The 25,089-nt window shown below is 35.2% G+C and overlaps 2 protein-coding genes across 2 annotated transcripts in view; one reads left to right on the forward strand and one right to left on the reverse strand.

The window, feature by feature from the left end:
• Nucleotides 1-1,850: 1,850 nt before the first annotated feature.
• Mnn1 (menin 1) lies at nt 1,851-17,565 on the reverse strand. Its single transcript, XM_069835716.1, has 6 exons — nt 17,082-17,565; nt 16,830-16,982; nt 16,471-16,713; nt 15,974-16,181; nt 14,477-14,979; nt 1,851-13,269 (listed from the first exon to the last, which is right to left on the reverse strand). Exons 1-6 carry the CDS (start codon nt 17,497-17,499, stop codon nt 12,743-12,745), a joined length of 2,052 nt encoding a protein of 683 aa, XP_069691817.1. The 5' UTR covers nt 17,500-17,565; the 3' UTR covers nt 1,851-12,742.
• Nucleotides 17,566-17,676: 111 nt separating this feature from the next.
• The window catches only part of LOC138706426 (putative lipid scramblase CLPTM1), a 42,713-nt gene continuing 35,300 nt past the window's right edge, over nt 17,677-25,089 (forward strand). The window contains exons 1-2 of the mRNA XM_069835717.1: nt 17,677-17,833; nt 18,183-18,395. Coding sequence (XP_069691818.1) covers nt 17,723-17,833; nt 18,183-18,395 — 324 coding nt within the window. The 5' untranslated portion in view covers nt 17,677-17,722. The remainder of the gene's footprint in view (nt 17,834-18,182; nt 18,396-25,089) is intronic.

Here is a 25,089-nt window from a genome sequence, read left to right on the forward strand (position 1 = left end):
CCCAACAGAGAACATACATTTTAATATCTTTCAGAAAATGTGGTACCAGTATTAACTTAGTAGTTTCAATTGTAGTGTGTAAATAGCAGCTTCAGCCAGTAAAACACTTTAACCAAGTGTATTCAGAACTTACCTGTAGGCAACAGCACTGTTCTAAGTGAATCAACTGTTTGGTAGTTTGGAAAATATTTTGGAAACTGTTACATTGTGAAACGGCATTTTCAGCAGTAAAAATTTGGTAAATTAGTAAATATGATTAGCAAAGTAATTTAAGTTTGAAATTTAATACATTATTTGCCGGATTGATATTTTTTAAAAATAGGAAAAGATTGACGTTCTGATATACTACTGGAGTAACTTAAATGATGTTTTCTCACAACTATACTATAACATTAGCTTATTATGGTATTCCACGTAACACCATAAAAATAAACTCAAAGGCAACCTCAATGCAAAACCAGGCCGGCCAACAATATTCACAGAGAAGGGAATATATTTGCGAAACATCTCGAGAAGATAGCAGAATTCGGATTTCCAATGGGCAAACAAGATCTGCGAATGACACTAAAGAGTTATCTTGACAAAACAGGATGCAAGTGAATAATTTCAAGAACAATATGGTTGATTACGAGTGGGCAAAACTTTTCTAAAATGTCATCCTAACTTGAATCAGATTATGCATCCTCTTAAAAAGGATCGTACAACCATTGAAAAAGAGATATCAATTAATATAATAATATAAAATACATAATTTCTGTTATGACATTCAATTTGCGTGTTTTACTAATAAAATAATTATACAGTTCTTAATTAAAACGTCACATCATTTCAGTGCATTTTATCATATTTTGGGATTAAGTACACTTGCCCAAGATGATCCTAAATACAGTGTACTATGCAAGTTGGAAAGTTGGGGCAAAGTTACCCCATGCCAAGGTAACATTGGCCCAATATTTTATGAACTCAGATAAAAATAAAGCAATATGTTTGCAATGCTTCAGGAGCATTCATACAAAATTCCTTCTAAAGTGTTTCATTTATTTTATAAAGGAGCAAACACACAAATTACAGAAGTTTACTTTTAGAGTGGTAAAAATTGGGTCAATGTTACCTCAATTGACGATACATGAAATGAAATTTCCTAATAGATGAAAATATTCCTTTGTTCGGTTATTGAGGACTATTTTACTCCTTCAAATGCCAATGACATCGTTTTCTTTATTGAGATTGTTAATCTATATTCTATTTTATTTAAATGTGGCTTCCTGTAAGTTACCTCCTGTATGTGACATTATTACTTGGTAATTTGCAAATAACAGAGATTAAGTTAAATGTACAAAGTGGAATATCTTGTATTTCTTCTTTTTGCCATTTCGTTCATGTATATGTTAAAATATGTTGGTGAAAGATATTCTTGGCGCACTCCTCTATTAATTTCAGCTGGACTTGATAATTTGAATTGTATTTTGTAAATATTTTATTTACTACCATAACAAAAGTAGGAGTTCTGTTATGATAATAAATAAAATTATATAAGCTACTGTGTGTGGTGTGGACTTTTTTATACATTGAAAACTTTCCATTATGCACTTTACACACAAGTTGCGTAAATAATAATTATGTTGTCGTAGATATCCATTACTGCTTTTATTATCTGATGTGGGATCAATCTCTTTTTCATTATCTCGAATACTGGCATCATAATAACATCATCATATTTTCATTTCACCCAATATTAGTTAAAATTTATCTGTGATGTAAAGATTACATCAAAAGTCCAGATAGCAGATGTTATTTCATTTAAGGTAAGATGAAAGGAAACAAGGGTGCATTAAATAAAACAACACATATATTAGTTACAAACATTTACTTCTTACAGAAGCTCATAAAACTAAAATAGAACTCAAGAGACTATTTGTTTCAGTATGTTTACATCCAGTCACTGGTTCAATATTTTGTGGGGGAAACTGAACATATTCAGTACAAAGACAAGATGGGAATACTATGAAGCGTTTCTTTAAAGTTTTTCTTTATAACCTAAATATTGTGTGTCGTTCAACAAACATTTAGCAGAGAAAGGAAAAACAAACTGTTTACTATCTTGGGCCCTACGTTTACATATTAAGTCATAGAGAGAGCCAGTTTTGTTAGTACATTTCAAAGTAATGAACTCTTGGATTTCTGATGACGTGTTATCTCAATGTAGCCAGAGGAGAAATAGAGAGAAAATAAGCAAATACAAAGTCACCAGAAAACTAATGTTCATTTCACAGAGTTTGGTAGAGAATATCAACATTAAATTTAAGCTATTTTTATTTAATGTTGCAATAACTATGTTTATATTTTAATAATCAAAAATTGTTTGCTATCATGGTTTTATTGGATTCAAAAATATTGTGATGTATTGGGACTAGAACCTACTATACAATGTACCACTATTTGAACCTAGAAAACAAAATAACAAATGTAATTTCATATCTCCATAACATCAGGTTTGCTACAATCAGAAAACAGTGCCCTTCTGCTACTTGCACTAATCCTGAATAATATTAGTGCTCAGTAAAATAATTGTGTACAAATTTTATTTGTATTCTAATTTTAACTTAATTTCCATTCAGATCAAGAGATTGGTCGAATACGAAGCATCTGCTGTATTTCAGAGAGTCTGTTGTGCCCACTAACTAGCAAGACCAGATGATTCTATGCCATTTTAATGTGAAGTGTCACTGTACCGAAGAATTATTCGACTCATATAAAGCTTTACAATTGGTCAAAATTGTGAACGAAAATTTGGTCCAATTAAAGTTGTACAAAGTGGGCAAAAAGTCTATATATCCCGGTTTTCAATATAGATTTAAAATAAATTCACTTGTCTGTGATGGATCCAAAACATCGGTATGCAGTTCTCCATGATCTCTGCATCTCCAGGTCCATTTATTCATTTTCCGTAGCATTAGTGGCATCACAGTCATGAAGGCATTGCACACAGTGTTGTAAAGTAGCACCTTTTGCTGACATCCTGCTTTATAATACCTCAAAGAGAATTATCTGGTGTGGTGAGATCTGGACTTCTCTTGTTAGGAACTGGTGGAGAAGCAACTGGTATGCTTTCAAGTCCTTTCGCATGTGGTCTCTCATGATTGAATACGAAATATTCAATTCAGAAGCATGCTTACAGGTTGGCTTAATTGGAGATTGGGTTATTGATTCTTTAACAGCAGCACAAGTTTCTAAATGTGTCAACAGTCTCCCACTCCGAGATGCATCATTTACAGATTCTGTCGTAAAAGTCTTCCGTTTCCAGGTCAGTAATGTTCTCTTCGATGGTGATGCCTTCCAAAAATGCTGCTGAAGGTTGGTCATGATTTGTGCAATTGTTTATCCAGTATGCAGTCATTCATGAATCCACACTGCAGTCATTAAACATTCTTCAGTCACGAAAATGCTTAAATCCGCTATATTTTCATTCATTATCAATTGTTTCATTATTGTTGCCTCACACGTTTTTAATCACTCTCGATTCCATTGTTAGATTGATCTATTATTATAAATATCTGCATAGACGACATTTTATAACCACAGAAGACATTTATATCAAGGAGTATATGGACTTCTCACCCACTCTATACTCAAGGACCTGTTAACTATCCATCAACCTACTGCCTTGATATGTATACTGTTCATAACAATGTTCTGATGGGAGAAAACGAAGATATCAATATTTGTGTAACATAGCAACTATGTATTGATATTGCTGTGAGGATGCCAAGCACAATAATGAAAAACTGCAAATACTACATTTCTACAGAAATTATTTTGATGGTATTTTATATTATTATTATTATTATTATTATTATTATTATTATTATTAAGCACTTATAATCTTCAATAACTCTACTATCACTTAGACAACGTGACAACAGTTCTTTATTTAAGCAAATGTTCTAATAATAATGAACTTAAAGAAGAAAGAAATAAAATTAATTCATCATCTGATCTATCAGAATGTTTTGTTACTTCCGCATATTTTAATATAGTCTCTCTCTCTATTTATTTTTTCCTTTTCATGTTACGACTGTTAACCTGACTAAAATGTCAAGTTATTTAAACTAGTCATAGTATCATTTTTTTTTATCGTTTATAGCAAAGAAAATTTTAGAAAATGCATAGTATTGAAGGAGAGTTATTTTTCCCTGCTCATCTGTCACTTTTGGTTAGCTCTTATGTTGTTAAGAAAGGAATTTGGGACCAATTCGATGGTGTTCAGGTAAAGAGGGTTGTCATTTTTTGTGCAAATGGAGTTTTGTTCTCCAGGTGAATATGCAAGTAAAATTCTACAAGTGGGCGTGCAAAAAACAAAGTAATACTAGCATTTGATGTGTTTTATTTGTGTAGGAAATTGTTAGCAGTAAGGATCTGAAGTTTAATTTTCATTTATCTCAAAACTAATTTTTATGACTTATTTCCCTTTACACAAACACCTACCTCTGATTGAGGATCTGGCTGATATGTACATCTATTATCAGGCAGTACATCTCACTTGATGGTATGTGTCAGAGTAAGAACAAATGTTTGTATTCATCTGAAGTCTGATTAGTGTAATATGTAGCTGATCAGCAATGTATGCAATGGAGGGGGAAAGGAACTTGTCACCCTACTCTATTATCTCCTGGCCTGATTGCCTCATAAGTGGTGCCATGTTGGTATCACTTATGAGGTTCAGACCTGTCTTCGGACAGTTGACTAAACAACAACCCAAACACTATCGCATTTCTAGAAGTACTATGCCAATATTTTACTAACAACTAGAAAAATCTCAGTCAGGACTGTCATCAGTCCTAGATCTTCCTGTACAAAGTCAGCGCAGTAAAACCATACTAAATATATGTAAACCAGTGTTATAACCACAACTGACAATTTTACCATAGGACAAGCCTGCCAGTTTCAGACAATACAAACAGGCTAGCAGACAGGCACTGTTTCAGAATGAAGCAACCAACTAAAGTGAAACTAGTAGAACATTACAACAAAAAGATCACCGTGCACCACAAGCCCCAATCACCAAGCACAACAATCTTATCATTGTCACTTGCTGCGACTAAATTACACGTCCCAATAAATCAAAGTTGCAGTAAAACAGGTTAATCCGACCTTACAGCATTGTACTTATTCATCTTAATAACTAAAGACACTCTCTCATTTCATGAGATGCCACTACTCTTAACAACTACCGTACACACGATGTACAGTGAAACCTGTCACACCATGATTCCTACACATCTTAGGAATTTTGAAAGAGCCATTGCTATTAATTTTTGTTGTGAATAAAAGTAGCCACACTCAGTGTAGTGTATTCAAAATATAAGTCTCTTAAATTTTCGTTGCAATATAGTTGTGATGACAGCAAACATAAAGTTTACATTGCCACCAGAGTCCATTGTCACCCAAAAAGGTAAAACGAATTCTCGTTGGAAGTTATGAAAGATATTGAGAACACGTAATAATTTGCAAGACAAAATTTAAAAAGACATACGTATTTATGTAAGACTTGAGAATTATATCAGGTATTATTATATATGTCTCAAAAATGAATTAAAAACCATTACATTACAAATTTTCACAACTTAAACCACAATGTACATTATTGTGTGTACAGATTTCACTGTATTTTGAAAACAATGTTCTGACAATACCACTGGTTCAGAATAAAACTGTTTTTTTCGTAGGAAGTTCACTATGATTTCATCATTTCTGTCCACATTGCTCTTCCTACTTTATGCATAACATGTGAAGAAAAAACATGATGAAGGCTTACGTATAAATAAAAAGGGATCTTCATTCACAAGATAAATAATGTCATGGTCATTACAAAATATTGGAAACAAATTCAGTTTTCTCAGTCCCCTAGGAACCTGGCACAGGTCCTTAGCAGTGAGACCAGCTTCATAGATTGTGAAGCACTTCTTCGATTCATTAGCTTATAACACACACATGCTCTTCTCTACAGCCTCCTCATTTTAATTAAAATTATTTTCTATCACATGTTTTATTTTCTCCACTGCTCTATTTGGTTTTATCCCAAAACTCTTTCTGAATACTTTCTTTTCAATCTAACACTAGAGGGACAGTCTCGATTCCTTCGCCATGGAATCAGCATGTCAGGCCTCTACTTAAAATATAGGATATCACATAGACAACAAACATCCATATTCTAAATGGAGTTTGAACACACGATAGTGGTTTCCACTGCACACACTATGGCCAGCATGTTTATATTTTAATTCATGAACGCACTATCCTTTTCTTCAAGCAACAATTTATTATCAAAAGTATATAAAATATTCATGTGATCACTAAAAACCTTTAGTTTTGAACACTAATTTTAAAACGAAATTAAGTTTAGCAAAAATAACAATTACTGAAATTGAATGCTTTTAAATGAATTATTCTATGGCTGGATCACTTAGGAATTATTTAACTTCATATAGCCTATCCAAATATGCTCCTATTTAGGCAATAGACATAAGCTTTGTCATATAGAATAACACATTAACGAGTCTGTAGAGAATAAAATAACGAAACAATTCTGCGAGAATATTTACATTTCAACAATATACGTTTTAGGTCAGTACTGTATTTTTGTTCACTGTTGTAATTCAGTGGCTCAGGTACTTCTAGACTGGAAGCTGTCGCATATCAAAAGATTGCTCAGCAATCAAACCTTTAAAAGGTGTTGCCATTACAAATAAATATAGTATTAGTTTTATTGTACTGAATAAAGTCGTTGTACGATTTACTTATGTCCCTATTCTCCAATTGAAGGGAGGAAGGGACTATTAGAAGAGATGCACTTTGTTTTCTTTGATGTAGATTCCTCTCAAAATAACATGACGTTTCTTAGGATGGATCACTAGATAGGGAAAAAGGTTCCTCATTAGGAACACCACCACCACCATTGGTTATTCCTATTGGCAAGTTGAAAAGAGTGCAGTCATAAGCTTTGAAGGTCCTTTATTATTTAACTCACAGCAGTAATTTTCTCATTTCTCCCATTTAACTTATGAAGATCATATTATAATCTACTCTCTCCCTATTTCTGTGATCAAAAATGAAGTAAGAATTTTAAAAATAAATAAAGAAATAAATAATAAAAATATTAAAACAAGTAAAGAGATTTCTCTAATTCAGCAACAATATTTCATACTTACAATTTGCATATGTTAAGAATAAACCTGAAAGGCTTAAAAGTGCATGTTACAAACAACACACAACTTTGAGAGAAAAGCAAGATTACACATAATTACTAAATTTTATAAAATGCCAGTATTACTCTCAATAAAATACAGTTTCAAAACTTGGATGTTAACAAGACAACCACGAAGAACTGAGACAACTAAAATGAGATTTTTAAGATAAAATTCTGGTTACACTACTAAATTAAGATATCACAAACAGTCATGATATTCGAGCTTCATCTATAAAGTTTAATTTATATAAAAGAAATTACAGCAGAAATTAAAGTTATCATATTTTGAGGATAAAGCATCAAAGACTTTCATGTAAGTAGTTCAATTACAGACCCACAGGAAGGAGAAAAATGGAATGTCCAAACACTGGAATGACAGTAAGCATTTCTTAATCTCTCCATAACCAGAACACATCTTCGATATAGTTCGTGCATGTATGATGATAAGCTCCCAGTTGTATTACATAATAATACTCTTATCTGTAGTTTTAGACTAGTCAATTAAAATATCAAGTTATAATGGTCTCAGTGCAATAAGTTTGCACTTGGAAGTGCACAGCTGATCATTATTCGTAATATCGTGTTATGCAAGGGAATTACTTCTATAAAAATCTTTTCTCAATTACTGGTCAGGTTCCAGGGCAAGCATAGAAAGCTTGGGCTAAGTCCGTAACATTTTAAGACCACTGTCTGCTAAACTAATATCACTAATAAACAACATTTTGGCAGAAGGATTAAAAATTACGACAATAGGATATGGAGAGATAGCATTTGTTAAAATTATAGCAGAGTTTCGCTTTGGATTAACAAAGAACTAAGATAACAACCTCACACTTTGTGAATCAGTCTGTGGAGCGCCATACCATAACAACTGTGCCTGCACTGGCACCAAGAAGTCCAACGCTATATACAATAAAACTCATGAAGAAAACAGTTTCAGTCTGTTCCAATACACATATATACATACTGTCTCTTTGCTTCATACTATATAAATTACAAACAACATTTTAACAAACAGTTCTTAAGACATGGTCAAATTAAACATGTTTTACTGCACAGTTACACACACAAAAAAATAATAATAATAATCATCATCTTAAACTAGCTACTTAATTCATAAGTGACTTTTCTGCTTACAAAAATACTGATTTCATTTTCTTATTATTTTTAGTCACTCACGAAATCACAGTCTCGACGGCCCTTCCATATCCTACACAATTTTTTTTAACATGTTTTCACCTTAATTTAATACTTCAAAAAATAAAAATCCTTGACAACAATTTTCTCTCATCAACATTCAACACAACAGTCGCACTGCAGTCAACAGTGTTCGAACTCTAGGCTATCAGATCAAACATCTTGCTTCCTACTGTTTGGGACATCGTTATTATATCTACTAGCTAAACCTTACAAATAGCATCAATATCAAACCAACGCCTTCATCATCAAACAAAAATAATAACAGACTCTATGTCAAAGAAATACTTAAAGCATTCTCCAACTGTGATATATGCATAATAAAAAATGGATACAATGAATAACGAGGTATTTTTTCTCACCATTGAATAATGCAGGTCATTGGGAACAGCTAAAAATAAATAATATGGCAAAGTCGTCCTAAAGAGAATATTTACAGTCTCAGCTAATTTTGTGATTAATTAAGACGATATTCCTCCATAGTAAACGTGTTCAGTTAAAAAACATATGAAGAATAAGTGATTTACGTATCTTAAAATATAAGAGAAAGTGATTTACGTATATTCAATCAATTAAAAAACTAGGTACCAGTACCTAAGATTATGGAAAAATCACGGATTCTAGAAAAGAATACTTCAGTTTTAATTAAATATAATAATAAAATCAGTTCAATGTGATATAGGCCTATGAAATTGTAATTAATATACTGTTAAACTGAACCTTTTAAAATCCATAGGCTGTACGAATCAAAAAGGAATGGTCAATTTTTATCACTAAAACATTTTGACGAGCAAGTTTTCTTTCACATTACAAGAACAAAGGCCTTTAAATTCAACAAATACGAAACAACAAAAAATATAAATGCGCAGAACAAGATGTCAGAAATAATTCAACAATATGAAAAGGATTTTAGGTTTTGTAACTCAAGTATTTATAGATTTGATCACCCAAGACAAGGTCCGAGTAGTAATTGTGAAATGTCTGAGAAACTAATCTCAAAAGACATGTGCAAAACCTAAAATCTTCTTCCCAATTCATCATCATGAAAGGGGGACGAGAGGGAGCATACTGCACTTAGGGCATGTACTTTTAATATGCGTATAGGTAGTTCTACTAAAATGAAACTATAACGGTTCTTTTGATTTAGTTGACAGTATAAACGTAGCAATAGTGAAATGAGAATAACAAACAACAATCTTAAAGCAAACAGCTCCAGAGTCACTATGCCAACCATAAATTTCACTTGAAACTTCCAGATTATACAGCTGAAAAGTTGATGCATTCCCCATTTGATTTTTTTTTATAATATCCAATTGGATTGTTTGTTACTGAACACAGTATTACAATTCAGCCTATGTGAAGGAAATGTCTGGTCTGGCTCACTATCTGCTGAGACTAGCAGTATCATTCCCATAAGGAGTGCTATTATAATTATACATATCTATCTAGATCAACTAGCAAGCATATTATGTAATTAAAGTCAAACACCAGTAAGCAATAAAATTGATTTGTATGATGTTTTCTTGTGAACAGAGACCCTCACATGTTATAACACTGAGAAAACAAGGAAGGAGGGAGGGAAGGAAAGAAACTATCTTCGAATACTGTGTCATTCACCCTATTATAGGCTACCTATGCAGTGTTTTTAAACTCAGCATTAGATCATGCGCATCACTCACTGAATAAGTCCGTCAGCTTTATTTTGATTTCTTGCTCTGTATGAACGAATAATCAATCAGTTCAAGGCCGATGGGAAGCTTCACCTAACCTAAAATTTGTACACGCATTCAGCTCAATATACTCTTAACTGAAAAGTTGGAAAACCCGATACGTCATATTGCTGCCACAAGTTTATTATCAACTTGATTCTTTTCAACTTCGTATATGGAAGTTAAATAGATTATCAGTCAGTCATCCAATATACTGTTCTGCATTTTAACAATGATCTGTTCAACAGTTACATTGCCCAGACTGCGCATTAATTACGATGAATTTAAAAACACGCTTCAATTAGTGTCAAACTAAACTAACTTCCTCATATTTCATAAGATTCCGCAAAAAATACAATTAGAATTTTGAAAGAAAGATTAAACCATAAAAGAAAGAAATGTTTACACATGTATAACAAACATTTATTACAAAATTAGTAATCTTTTTTGAGCTATTATCTCAGAATGGCCCTTTGACCCTGTAATGGGAGAGAACTGTCCTGGGGGGGATCCTTTGCTGAATCTGCCAAAGTGCAGAAATGTACTCTTGATTAGGGATTAACAATGTGTCTGTGGCAAAGGACAAATATTTCTTGCACTACATAATTCTGTTCGAAGTTATAATCTATACAGAAACTTGTGTGTGTAATAGCTATACAGCTGATATTATAGTCCATTATTTTTCTGGAACAAATTACACAGATATTGAATAATGTGTACAGCTGAAATCTTCAACAATAAATTAAAACTCAACACTGGTTCACTATTAAAGCTTAAACAATCATTGCTGATTAAGTTGTAGCGTGACTGGAGCCTTTGATCTGAGAGCAACATTATGTTTATGGATAAAATGAAATCATTATATGCTATTCTGGATCTATAGTCTCATACAGTCAAATGTGTGTTACATATGTGTAAACAATATAAAAGCTGGTCACGTACTTATGAAACCAATTATAACAGATACAGTTTTGTGACTTTGATAACCAAGTTTTTAAAACCATAGGAATGATACAAAATAATAATAAAAAAACTGAGTCTGGAATGTTATCAGAGATAGTCACTGGTATTAACCTCTGCCTATGGAATACATTACTTTTATACCTTAGTGATTACATAACAAATCAGATGGTCTGTGTATCTGAGAGTAAGCGTTTACAGGAATCTTTTAGTTATTAGTGCTGCATTGTGTGCATAAGCATAAAAATATGTGTGCATCATGTGTTGCGATCCTACACAACAGAACTAAATGTATCGTGTCCCTATAAGAACATAAGCAAACACAACCTTAAACCATGAAATAGAACACATAGTTATGTTAAAAACTTTTCTTCACACTCTTCTAAAGTACTAAACATTATTGTTTAATTTAACTCTGAGAAAGCTTTTAATGTATCACCTCTCTTAGGTATAGTATTTATCACCAGTGTCATTTAGGTCTTCTGGATACAGAGTCCAGATTCTTGTTTGGGAAAACTAATTTCCCATTTGCCAACAAGCACAATGACTGGAATATCAAGCCCAACGAGTTGATGTCGTTAACATGTTTTTCAACATGGCCTAACACGTTTATAAAACTCTTCCCCAAAAATGTAATACTGGTTGGGATGAGATGTAAATTTAACTGGAACCATCAACAATTCAAGTCCTTTGTGGACTTTGGTACAATGTTCTCAATCTAATATCATACCAAGAAATAAGCTCTATGGGAGGGGAGAACATATGCTTAAAACAACAAAGAAACTAACAGCGTGGGGATATAATGTATCAAAACCAACTATCCACCCATGCATCCCGGTTAAATTTACATGTACACATTTAATTACGAAGAAGTTAAGCCTTTTACATTACAATCATTAAGTTAACAAAATATAGATACGTAAATACTTTTGATAAGTTCATTTTTTAAAAATCAGATTTGTACTTTCTTACTGTTTTTCCTTACTAGAAAAAAGTTTCTTTTTACAGTATCTACGATAAAAATAAAGTGTTAGGACTTTCTGAGGAAGAGTAGGATATACTGTATACTGTTCTGGTATTTTAGGCAAGGTTTTTATAGTACTCTTTGGATTACAGTGGTACTATGGTTCTGCCTTGGCACATCTTAAAAGTCCCTTCCCAGGGCCCCAAGGGTCATGCTTGTGTGCAATACAGCAATTTTAAAAGTGGTGAGACGAGACCGACCCAAAAGCATTGAGTGACTAGTTAATAACAATCTAAAATAAACACGCAGGTGATGGGGGAGGGGAGGAAACAGAAAAAGGGAGCAAGGAGGACAATGAACTGGTCACCAAGCAATTTTAAGCTGACTAGCTTAACAATAATGTCATAGTTTAAAACTATGTAAATGTTTTCAGGGATAATTTCAAAACAAAAATCTGAATTTATCACTTTGTGCATTTCCACTTCACATCATTATATAGATTTAAGTGGTCACTGTCACTCAATCCTCCGGTCCGCATGCTCGTGACAGTATGCAGTACTGTCTCTGTTCACATGGTGCGAACACACAAGGATGATTCCAAGCCCTGCTCATCCCCTCTGCTAAGATGGGACTGCATGATAAGCTGTGGCGACCAAAGTGTGTGGTCTAGTCCCTCCGTGCCCTCTTGGCTCTGAGACCCATAGCTGCCATGTCGGGTTCTGGACCACCTCTCCCTTTCTTGCTAACCTGCACCTGTGACTGTGCGGTGAGCTGCAGAGAGATGGCATGTGTGTTGAGTTTCTCAGCAAGCAGCAAGTCCTTCAACCCCTTCATCTTGTGGCTGCGAAGGACGAGGCGTGGTCGACCTGTACTCTTCAGTTCTGACTCGATCTGTTCCTTGCTGTCATCCTGTTTCGATGGACCGGGGGCATGCGCCCCATTTGATGTCAGTGACGGAATAGTTGTTGGGGTCTCTGCGATCACACTGCCTCCCCCCACAAAGGGTTCGCCACCCCCTTGTAGGAGATATTCTGGATTCAATATCTTCTCACCACATGCAGCTGTAAGAGCAGCAATGCTTGGGTGGGGAGCCAAGGCCTCCTCGTCACCTTGCAGTTTCTGTTTTCCCACGTCATCTCCAATTACTCTGGACTCCAGGGTTCGTATGATGTCCCTGGTATTGTTGCTTCCCCCTGCAAGTGACAACAACCTGATCACTAACCCTTTTACATTTCATCCTACACTAAATCGTACATTGCCTTCATTACCCAGCCTAAACAGTAATCCATTGCCCTCTGCCAGATTTGAACTCACGATACTTTGATACTCAAGGAAACACTGTAACCATTATTTAATCACTAGACCACAAAAAATGACACACATACTCATGATCAGGCTTCGAGACTTTGGACCCGATACAATAAGTTTACTGTGCATGCAATATAGGTTGTTGACTCGCTGCAGGTAGATAGAGATGTGTTGAGGTAACAATGTTGCTATTTAGAGTAGAGTACAGTAGTATGGGAAAACACACATATGTACATTCTGAAAGTAAATATACATTACACAATGATAATGTCAAAAGAATGTGAAAAGCATTTATTCTCCTGTCTTTTAGAAGCATTTGTGTTTAATTATACACAGTGTTAATGGTGGAAATAAGCATGAAGCAATTTTAATTTTTTCATTTATCCTATTGGTCGTCTTTTAGGAAGTGCAGTTACAGTACCGAATTGCAATGTACCTACTACAACATACATTCTCAGTGTCTCAAACGTAAATCTTTTTCAGTTATCTGCCAAAGTTTGTACTGTAGAAAGCTGCGCTCTACGTCGCAATGACGTGATAGGAGCGAAACGAAAAAACCTAACATCACTGCAGTCTCTAAGAGACTGTCCTTTATTCTCAGGTGACTCTATGTCCACTAATTTGCTGTTTATGTTACGCAATGTTCCATATCCGTTATTTTTACATAAAATTGATTTCCACTTCTGTTTTACACGTTCAGTATCTGGTGTACTTGATGTCTCATTAATTCTCTGCATAATTTTCTAAATTAATTTGAGGGCTTCCGGCATCTCTCGCTCTGACTTTTCTAACCGTGTAATAGTTTCAGATACAGTTTGAAAATAGGTTTGTATGAAAACCAAATTATTCGTCAGAACCTTCAAATCCAGAGCGTTTTCCTTTCCGTATTTGTTGGCATTCATTCTACAGTACCCCCAACCACTGTACGCTTTACCACTATACTTAGTACGCCGTTAAGCGGATTTCCCACTGAACTGCTCTATTGGGTCCGAAGTCTCGATGCCTGCTCATGATTCAAAATGCATAATTAAAATGTCTCACCTCTCACCATATCTGAAAGTGCGGCTAAGAAAGACAAGGTGGTATACTTACCTTCTCTCGTCTTACAGTAATTGTTGTTGTTGAGATATTCATTATTCAGGTACTTGGGGTCTGCACCAGTGCCCTTGTTGCATGCTGTGTCCTCATCTGCAGCTGGGGTTTCCTCCTTCAGCAGTGTAAGGAGTAGCTCCTTGCTCTCCAGATTGTTCTTCCCATCAGTCTGCATGTCAGCATTGGCTCCCTCACCACCGTCACTGGACTCACTGCCTCGACACTCTATCATTACTTGGGCGCGTACATCAGCATCAAATTTGGATATTGTGTTCACGAGAGGCTTTGCCCAGCCAATGTGCAGCACTGGGGTCAAACTGCCCTCCTCCCACTGGCAGATTCCATCGTAAAAGCGCAGCAAATGGGCAAAACACTCAGGATCCTTAAGAATGGAGCGGGCACTGTGGCCTGAGCTCACCACCTTCATGATGTGAGGAATCAGCTCATTTGCTATTTCCAAAAACTCCTTGTAGATCTCCTCGTCATCTCGAGAGTAGTTGTACCTGTCAACAGATATGAAAAGCCACTCAGAAGGACAGTAATGCACAGGGAGATTATCTGTTCGTGTGTCGGTTTTCACGCTAGTTGCTGACTGCAACTGCACTGTCACTTGTCTCCAAACAGTATTGGGTGAGGATGGTTATAAGAGCGAATTATCTGTGCATATCAAAGGTTTATATTTAAGAAATTTTACCTTATGTATAACAGATGTTGAAAATGATCTCCTTGGCATGTACACACTCATTTCTTAACAGATGTATCATACAGAAACACTTGTTGTAAAGAATGTTTCATACGAGGCATTTCGATGTCATCACAAAGACTAGGGCTTATACACTGGATAGAACTATTTACCAGTATTACCTCACACAGACAGAAACCCTAAAATAATGTAAATGCAAACTTATTCACTCAGTGTAGAACCGACTGAATACTGCTGAACAGGAAAGGTACTTGAATGACAATAGCTTGACTTTCCCAGCTGGCAACATATTCATATCCCATAATAGATTGCAGGGAAAGCTGACTCACAAATTAATAATCTCAATGTAGTACAGGTAAATCTCCTTTTAAATATTTGAGTATACCAATCATACAGTTCTGTCTAATCTTTATGCTGTTACAGGAACTAATCAAAATTATATCTTACTTAACTATCTTAAACCACACTTTTCGTTCTTCTCTTCTTATTCTCCCAGAAGAAAAACATTTGGTTCTTACGTTATAGATTTACACCACACAAAACAAAATGAGCTAACATGAAACTTACAATTTCTCGCCTACAAGTTCCCTACTATGTGGACCGAGTTCTCTTAGGGTAGCACCTTGTGAGATTGCACTGGCTTGCTACTCACAGCAAGCAACATACAAATAGGCCTACAAATATTCCAGAGCTAGTACAGTATGCTAATTAAGTTGTAGTGTGTTGAAATAATCACTCGCCTACTTAAAATATTAAGCTGCTTACAATACTTGACCCTCAAATGTGGTACTCACAGTCTGATGACATCAGCAGCATTAGCCCAGCTCTCGAAGGCCTCTTTGTACATCTTATGCCGATAGAAGTAGCCTCCCTGGTAAGTATATGGGTACACATGTTGGTTCTTATAATATGTCCTGGCTGAGATAGCCGCTTCTTGGAACAGTGTGGAGCATGGAGGTCTCCCAGGTGTGGGGCTTACTTCTTCCAGATCACTCAAGTTTCCTGTAGCATACAAAACAAGGTTAATATTATTATTCAGGAGACTTAATTTGTAGTAGGCATTGCCGATAGGTTCCACAATCATTTGTTTAAGAGAGCTTGTTTACTGAAAAGTGAAGTCGACTATGGCACTTTTAAGAGGCACATACACTGAAATTCTTCCTTCTAATAAATATACAACTACAGAAAATAAACTAGAAATATTCTCTTCACTTTCATAGTAGCACACACTTAAAACGGAAGTGTATTGTATGTGCATGTTGAATTATATTATTGCAGGCTGCTATCTTACCGATGGCCATAGGATAGTGAGTAAGATGGCCCAAATCGTACAGTAGCCACAGGAGCTCCTGTTGCAAAAGGGCTACTTCCATCGCGTCACTTGTCGCACTCAAACTGGGATTGATAGCAGACACCAAAGCTGCCACCTCCATAGGTCTCGTACAAATCACGGGGCATCCGTTTACATACAACCATGATCTTGAACCCATTCCAGGACCTACTGGTTGACCGCGCTTGTCTTCGTTTCCTTTTCCTATAATAAGAACAAGACATTAAGGGCTATAGCCTAAATACAGTTCATGACAAGTTATATTTCCATGCATAACAATGTTTGGAGCACATAATTAGGATACTATAAAATAAACGTACCGTGCCATGTGACTTCGGCTGTTTCTGATCCTCCTTCTCCAAACACGACCCATGCATGATCTTCTGACAACGCCAGATGGACATCTCGATAGCCAAGAACTTGACAGCCTGCTACTACTGCAAATGCCACTCCAAAACAATCCAGTTTGTTTCCTATATAAAATGTAAAAATGAATTATTAATTATAATTCTTAATTTCTCGTACTCAGTATCTCTCAATCAAAATATTTATAACAGCTGCTTTAGGCCTACCTGTCAAATAACTATAGAGACTCTGTAGATGTGCCCTATCTTTGTAGTAACTCCTTGTCAGAGAATTCCAGACCACATCAGATACCTTTTTGACAAGCTCTCTTGTGGCGTACTTACTGCCGCTGTATTGTGTCAAGTCTACAGCACCTTTTATTATAGCGTGAAACTTAGAATATAACGCTTCAGCAATATGATATTCAACAGCGGGGAGCTTGGGTTCACCCAACGTGTCCGTTTCCTTCTGCAGAGTGAACGTTCTGTTACATGTCAACGAATTCTCGACTGCCCCAACAACGATAGATAACAGCGCTAAGTCAGGTTCAGATGAACTTTCTAATTGTTGCTTAAATAATCTCACAATAGACGGAATATCCTCTAGCGGGAAATGTTGCCGATCAACTTCTCGAAACCCCGCCATGTCGCAGCTAAGCTACATTGTTGGTCAGCGCTACACCGGCCATTATTGAATTCTCTTTCGATAACGTTTTGGTAATACTTCAAAGAAATTGTAATTGCCTTTAAAATTAAATATGTAGTAGTTAATAATTTGTGTAATTTTGTTTATTTTTATGTTTCATTTACATTCAAAATTACGTAAAAGGTGATGAAGGAGTCTTTTTGAGAACGAGAGTACAGTAATCATGGCTGACGACAGGGAGACAGTAAATCAGGAAGAGTGTGATGAACAAATTGACACAGTAGATGCGAGCGAGGAAAATGTTGTCGAAGGACCAGAAGGAGGGGAAAATGATGTAAGAATTTTGGATATAAGTTTTATATCGGCTTTGATTATTTACTTAATTTGATATTTGTTTAAACATTGGTTCGCTAGGCTTGAATGGTCATGAGGGCATGACTAATCCTAGGGGGGAAAACATCAGAAATAGGTCATTGACTATCCTGGAAAAGTTGTGTCACACAGTAACTAAATTGTTTTTGAATTAAACATTATGACAACCTCAGTGAAACTTAGTTACATATACAAATTATATTATTGCGTTGGTAGTTTTCATTTTTATTAGACCTAAAAGATTAAAATGAGTACTTCATATTTTTTTTTTTAAGTTTTCTATAAGTTATAGCTTATATATATGATTTCAGCTTGCAGCTCGAATTGCACAAGAACGGGAGAGATACCAACCAACAAGAATGGAATCATTTTTCGCAATCACCAAAACCTTGATTATTAGAGGTCTCATCATCTATTTCATAACCTCGTTTTTCCGCCGGCCAGCACCAACGGAGCCTGGTCCTGGTGGTGTTGTTCCTACCAAAGTGCCAGCTTTTAATATATTTGAAAATGGAACTGTTATGGTAAATACTCTTAAATACTTCAACATCTTTGAATGGATGTATGATTAAGGCTGTAGTGTCCAGTGAGGACGTTTAGAGATATGTAAAGAGCTAGGCCTATGGCCTATTCTTGACCTTTCTCCCCACTTAGCGTAAATTTCAGTAGATTCTGTACGAGACGGACACATGGTGTTCTTGGATAAAAAATTTCCAAAAAGGATAATGTTTAAAATATGAGGATTTATAGAGTATAATGGTAATTTTGTTTTACTGAAAACTGAAAAATATAAGCTGAAAAATAGGAAAAAGTGGCCATACAATTGACCTATAACCCATATAGGTAATTATCCTATCTCTTTATCTAACCCACTCTAACTTGTCACAATTCTCGACCTCCTGTCACTTAGGTATCCCCTCATCTAATCAAAATGTGCCACAGGCCTCAGTCTCCTATCACTCAGCTATCCCTTCTTGTAACTCATTCTAATATTGTCACATTTCTTAGCCTCCTCTTACTTAGTTATTGGCGCATGTGCCCACGTCGTGCAGAATACCAAAATTTTATAGTCACCCTTCATTACGAAACTAGTGTGAATAAAAGTGCAGGAATTTGTACGTTCTTAAGATCTGCTTGAAATGCTCAGAACAAAATAATTTGTAAATGGGGCTAATTATGTAGTCTACACTGTTGACTGCGAGCCATATAGACTATTAAGATACATCTCATGCACAGGACAATTTTCAGCTTATTTCGACGATCCATGTTGACAAAAATTCTCTCAGTAAAAATGTTGTAACATATAGCGTTTTTAAATTGTTATATTTGATTACAAATTCCGGCAGTGTCCATGTCTGTAACTATACGTGAAGCATATTGTCTCTGTTTTAAATATTTGAGGGTTTCTGTACAAGACGAGCACATGTTTATTTTCGGATGAAAAAAAATTGCTTGAAATAAGTGGTGCATGATTTTTTAAAGTACAGTAGAAGCCCAATAAAGCGCAGTCCGACACACCATGGACTCAGATATAATACGGTGAAAATTATGTTCGCGAGAAAAAACATTATCATACAAATTTTAATTATAGAAATAAAGTGAATTAGTCTGCATAGAAAGTCTCTGCATTACAATTTATCACTAACCCTATCTCTAGGTCAGAGGGAATCCTATACCGTTATCAGTCCCATATTACTGTAATTCTGCATGACTAAATGTTTTCATTTTGTAAACTGTAAGAAATTCTTAATAGTCTAGGATAAGTTAAGTGTAAAATATGGAAAATTAACTCTACAGCTGCCGATTTTGACTATATTTCTCAGAAAACTCTCTTCACATACCGGTAGTGTTAAATTTTTAGGCCCACGTCTTAAAACAACTGAAGAAAACAACCCTCATCCTCTTGTCCACATGTGTAAAGTTTAATCACACAGCACATTCACGTAATATTGAGTTTCGAATTCAATCCACTTGTGACAACTCAGCAAAGAAAAGCATATCATTTTATGAAGTGATAATTCAAAATAATTGATTGTATAAAAACAGGGAGTCAAAGGCAGGTTTATTGCGTGAGAGTGTGTTCCAAAAGAAGCAATTAGAGATGGATGAAAAAACAAGACAAATTTAGAAATCTTGTCACTCTGCAAGTTAATTTTCGATATATCGAGGTTAAGCTATATCGGAGGGATGACGTATGTCTCCCAACAACTGCATTATATCGGACCTCTACTGCAGTATTGTATTTAGAATACCATATGAGGATTTATAGAATATAAAAATAGGTAAAAAAAATAGGAAAACGTGATGATGCAATATAACCTGTATGTCATTAACTATCCCTTTACCAAACCCACTCTAACCTTGTCACAGTCCTCATCTCTTGTCACTTAGCTGTTCTCTCATCTAACCCACTCTAACCTTATCACAATCCTCGACCTCCTGAATTAGCTATTCCTTGATTTAGCTCATTCAAAATGTGGATAATTAGCTAAGGACTGCCGGTCTGCTACAAGTTATGTGACAAGCTTAGTGGGTTAGTTGAGGGGATATCTAAGTGACATGAGGTCGAGGAATATGTGAAAATATTTCAGTGATTTAAGATCCTCGGCCTCACATCACTCTTAGATAACCCCTCAACTAACCCATTAACCTTGTCACATACCTTGTAAAGGATTGGTGGTTTCTTGCGAATTACCAAAATTTGTTTCAGTCCTCAGCTTTCACCTAATTCTCTTTAATCTTGTCACTGACCTCGATGTCTTGACTTAGATATGAAGAGTCCACTGCAAGAATGATGGATGTCATTTGGAATACATTTTGCAGGAGAAGCAATTGAAAGTTTGAAATAATTAGCGCTCAAAGCTTAACTGTGATTTTCTGATCATTACTGGACAATGACTATCAGTGTTAATGGCATATAACTCTGTATGTACATTCTATATGTCTTAAGCTATGCTTTGACAGTCTTGGTTCATTTTCGACAAGAAAGTGACATCCAGCATTCTTGCAGTGGACTCTTCATATCCCTTCATCTAGCCCATTCAAAATTTGTCATAGTTCTCAGCTTCCTGTCACTTATCTGTCCCTTCATCTAACCCTAATCTTATCACAGTAGTCAGTCTCATTACGTAGCTTTTGGGACATGTGTCCATGTTGTGCAGAATATATAATATTTGTGCAAAAGTAGTAACTCAAATGCAGAAAAATTGTATTTGTGCATTTTTCCTTCATTTCATGTTTTTGTATATTTGAGACCCAGACGTAGTAAGTACTTAACAACCTACAAAAAAGATCGGATTTGGACCTGACAGATTCCCTGATATTTGTGGTAGAAAAAATGACCGTGTATATGTGTCATATTTCAAACTGTATTCGCGTTTCAGTGTAATTAAAGTCACCCAGTTAAGTTAAACTTTGTAAGTTACAGAATTATCATATGCCTGTCTTAAAGAACGAAGTTTTGCTTGTGTACATGTGTGTAAGTGATTTTACTTGCCTGTTTTTTTTTTTCTTTTTTTTTTTTTTCCACCTGCCCAGTAATTATTTATATTAGGAATATAATATAATATAATGGTGATTACTTTCACGTATTAATATTGAACTAAGTTTATAAATACTAAATACTAGTTTCAGCTTGGGAGCCCTCTTCAGAACTAAGTGATATAGTGTTAAAAGTTGTGTAATCAAGATGTATACTGTAGTTATTTATAACTTCTCCAGTACTCCTCCTAAGAATTGGGATTAAAAATACTCACATATTATTAGAACAATATGTAAAAATTTTTGTTTGTTAAATTCCCTATAATTTTGAACATTTGTGAAATATATTTGCTATTGTAATCTCGCAACATTTGAATACACTTCATCAAGGAAACATGAAACTTCTGTTCGTTCTATAAAGGTTACACCATGTAATAATTATAAAAAGAAAGCATACAGAAAATTGCTGATAGATGCATTGGAACAGTATAAAATTGTAGTCTACCAGTAATGGTAAAGGAATGATTCAGGTATAATAATGTAAGTTGTGAACACCTTTGTAAAATCGAACAGTTATGAGTGTATTTTACATCATTATGATATGAGACATAGAAATGTCATTAAGAAATGTTTGTGCATACCTTTACTAATTGAAATACATGCACTGAAAAATTTGCTTTTGGTAAACCACCTGTCCATCTGCTCTATATCCATTTAACTTTATGCTGATTAGTCAGTCCTTCGGTATAAAAACTTTATTTTTACACACAAAAATTAGTGTCAAAAAATGTATCACGTATTCTTTTTTTACCTGCAAATAAAGTGAGCAGAATATTATAACTAAAATTAAATTTAAAAAAACATCTACCAGAAGTTAATCAGACAATGTTACTACGAATCATTACATTATACAGTAAAGGAGGCAAGACCCATCCTGTGACCTTATCATGTGCCATAGCTATATCACCAATGGGTATGGAGGGGGAAGATAAGATTTAGTGTGAGTTGAACTTCCGTGTCAGTAGATTCGTATAATATCCTGAAATAAACTCTCTTTCTGATAGCTCATTCTTTCCCTTCTCACTTAGCGCACATGTCAGATCTTGCCTTCTCATATATATAACTAATATAAATTCGTGAAAAAATTAATTACATTTGATACTTAAACTCTGCGGAGCCAGAAACAAAATTTGGGCCACCTCATTTTACTAAGTTCCAGATACAACGCATTGCGCATGTGCAGTAAAGAAGAGCGCCGAAATGTATGCTACTTGTGGAAGTCTTGTGAAGCTTGTTGCCTACATAGAGGAGGACTGCTACCAAGACTTGGCCCATTTTTTAATTCCGTACTACGAAAAACCTACCTTACAGTGAATGTTGAAAGTGTCATCCTTCTGCTTGTATACAGGCTTGAGATCGCAAGATTATGTTGTTGCTCGTCTAAGTTCATCAACTGAAATTCTTCTTATTTCATTCATGCTCAATATTAGCCTAGAGTTCCTCATGCAAGACACTTTTGCTGGGTTGCAAGAAAGCATTTATAGGTTCGTTAACGCTATTGGTCCTATAACTGTTCATTTAGCGTCAGTAAGCGTTGCAAGAACGACCTTTAAAGCTATTGGTTCGTTAAAGCAGTCTGTAAACTATAGGTCGAAAATCGGAGCTGTAAACTGTTAACGAATTGTTAGCCGCCATATTGTACATATATTGCTTGTTTTTGTATTTGACAATATTAAATAATTTCGTAGATATGTTATCATCAGAAACAGGTATCGGTAAGTAAAATGTAATATACATATCACAATGAACTCGAGATTCATGTATGTATAGGAAAAGTTTTGTGAATAAAACAATTTTATTACTATTATAGAATCGTCTGACGTAAAGGTTATGTTTGGTATGGTACGACATCTACCAAGACCAAGAATACTGAAAGACAGATCAAATTCTCTAGAAGAATACGATAATATTGATTTTAAGGTTAGATTTAGATTATCGAAAAGACATTCATGGCTCTCTTGCATGAAATAGGGCATCATATTGGAAAACAAATCGCACGCAGTAAGACAGTATCAGCAAGTAACAGCTGTTGACTGTCTTGCGCTATTACGCTATAGGAGCGTTTCAGAATGTGATAGTGGATCATATTCATGTTTATAAATCTACAGTTTGTAGAATAATAAGACGTGTGACTGCATTGCAAGAATGAGAGAACAATACATTACTATGCCTCAAGGAAATTCTGTACAAACAGTAAAACAGGATTTCTTCTCAATTTGCAATTTTCGCAACGTTATTGGTGCATAGACTGTAGCCATATGAAAATTCAAAGCCCTAGTGGACACTTGAATGAGATGTATCACCGAAACAGGAGGGGTTACTTCTCTATCAATCTGTACCAAGAATTGTTGTATGTTGACCTAGGTCAGTATTTGATGCCTGTCTTGTGCAAAGTTTGAAAACAATGACTATCCAAAAACACAATATTACCATAGCGACACGCACGTATAATAAGCAAATTATTTGCGCCGGCTACGATGGCTCTGTCATTTTGAATCTTTTCCGTTTAAAGATGGAATAGGTAACAGATCGTTAAATATCACATTTGCAACGACCTATACTTTAAAGACTGGAATAGTTTAAAGGTCCGTTACTTAACGAGAGAATAGCAATTTATGGAACAGGTTTCTTGCAACCCAGAATTTTGTCTTTCAAACTACCCCATAAATAAAAATCACAAGTTAAATAGGGAGAGCACAATGGCCACAAACGAGCACTAATTACTGTATCATCGAACACCACCTTTATTTTACGTAATAATGATTCTTGAGCTGTATGTGCGGTTGCAGAATCCTGTTGAAACCAAACATACAGTTTTTCCTTTGCTGTCAAATGCTGAAGAAATGCGTTAAGATTAGTGTTTGATACCAGTCCACATTTATTGTGTATCATGATAAAATATTGGACCTAGACGGACACCGATTTCATCTAGTTTTTCCTCTGTTAAAACTGTTTGTGTTTGGGAGTGTTTTTGTGTCCAACACAACCTGTCGTTTCATATATTATCACTAGTCTTTTTATAGAACTTTTTGAAGAGGGCATTGCATTGGGATAAGTCTCAATAAACTCTCTTCGAGCAGAACTCTTTTTAAAGTAGCACAGTAAAATGCTGCATCATTTTGAATACAGTTCTTGTGTCCTTGAACTGTCCTAATATAACAGATTTCAGTGTGAAGGGGAATAGATTAGGGAAGATTGCATAACTTGACTGTGGACCAATGCAGTGTCTTTTCCCCAGGATGTATAATCTATATGCGACAGGTATATGTTTTAATGACTGTGTCTGTTTTTTAAATAACAGTTACAGAATACACCATAAATAATATTCTTTGCATTATAAAGAAATCGAATTGTTGCACAATATGTAAAATGTGTAATGAGAAAGTATGTATCGCCTTTTTTACACTCAGCTTTCTTTCCAATATATCAATACTTCCTTCACTCATTATACGAGGCGCATCCAGAAAGTAAGTTTCCCGATTATTTCCCCTTGAAAGTAAACGTAATTAGCCGTGTCAGTTTCGCATGCGTAACAGATCTATGACGTATCAATCATATGCCAGCCGGACAGGTCCTGCCGGGTGCCAGTAGCGTGGCAGCAGTGGTCCGAAATGGAAGCTCTTATTCCTTCTCCCGCCACCTGCGAGGTTCGGTCGGTGATAAAGTTCTTTAATGCAC

Source organism: Periplaneta americana, chromosome 9, assembly GCF_040183065.1.
Source record: "Periplaneta americana isolate PAMFEO1 chromosome 9, P.americana_PAMFEO1_priV1, whole genome shotgun sequence".
Taxonomy (NCBI): Eukaryota; Metazoa; Arthropoda; class Insecta; order Blattodea; family Blattidae; genus Periplaneta; species Periplaneta americana.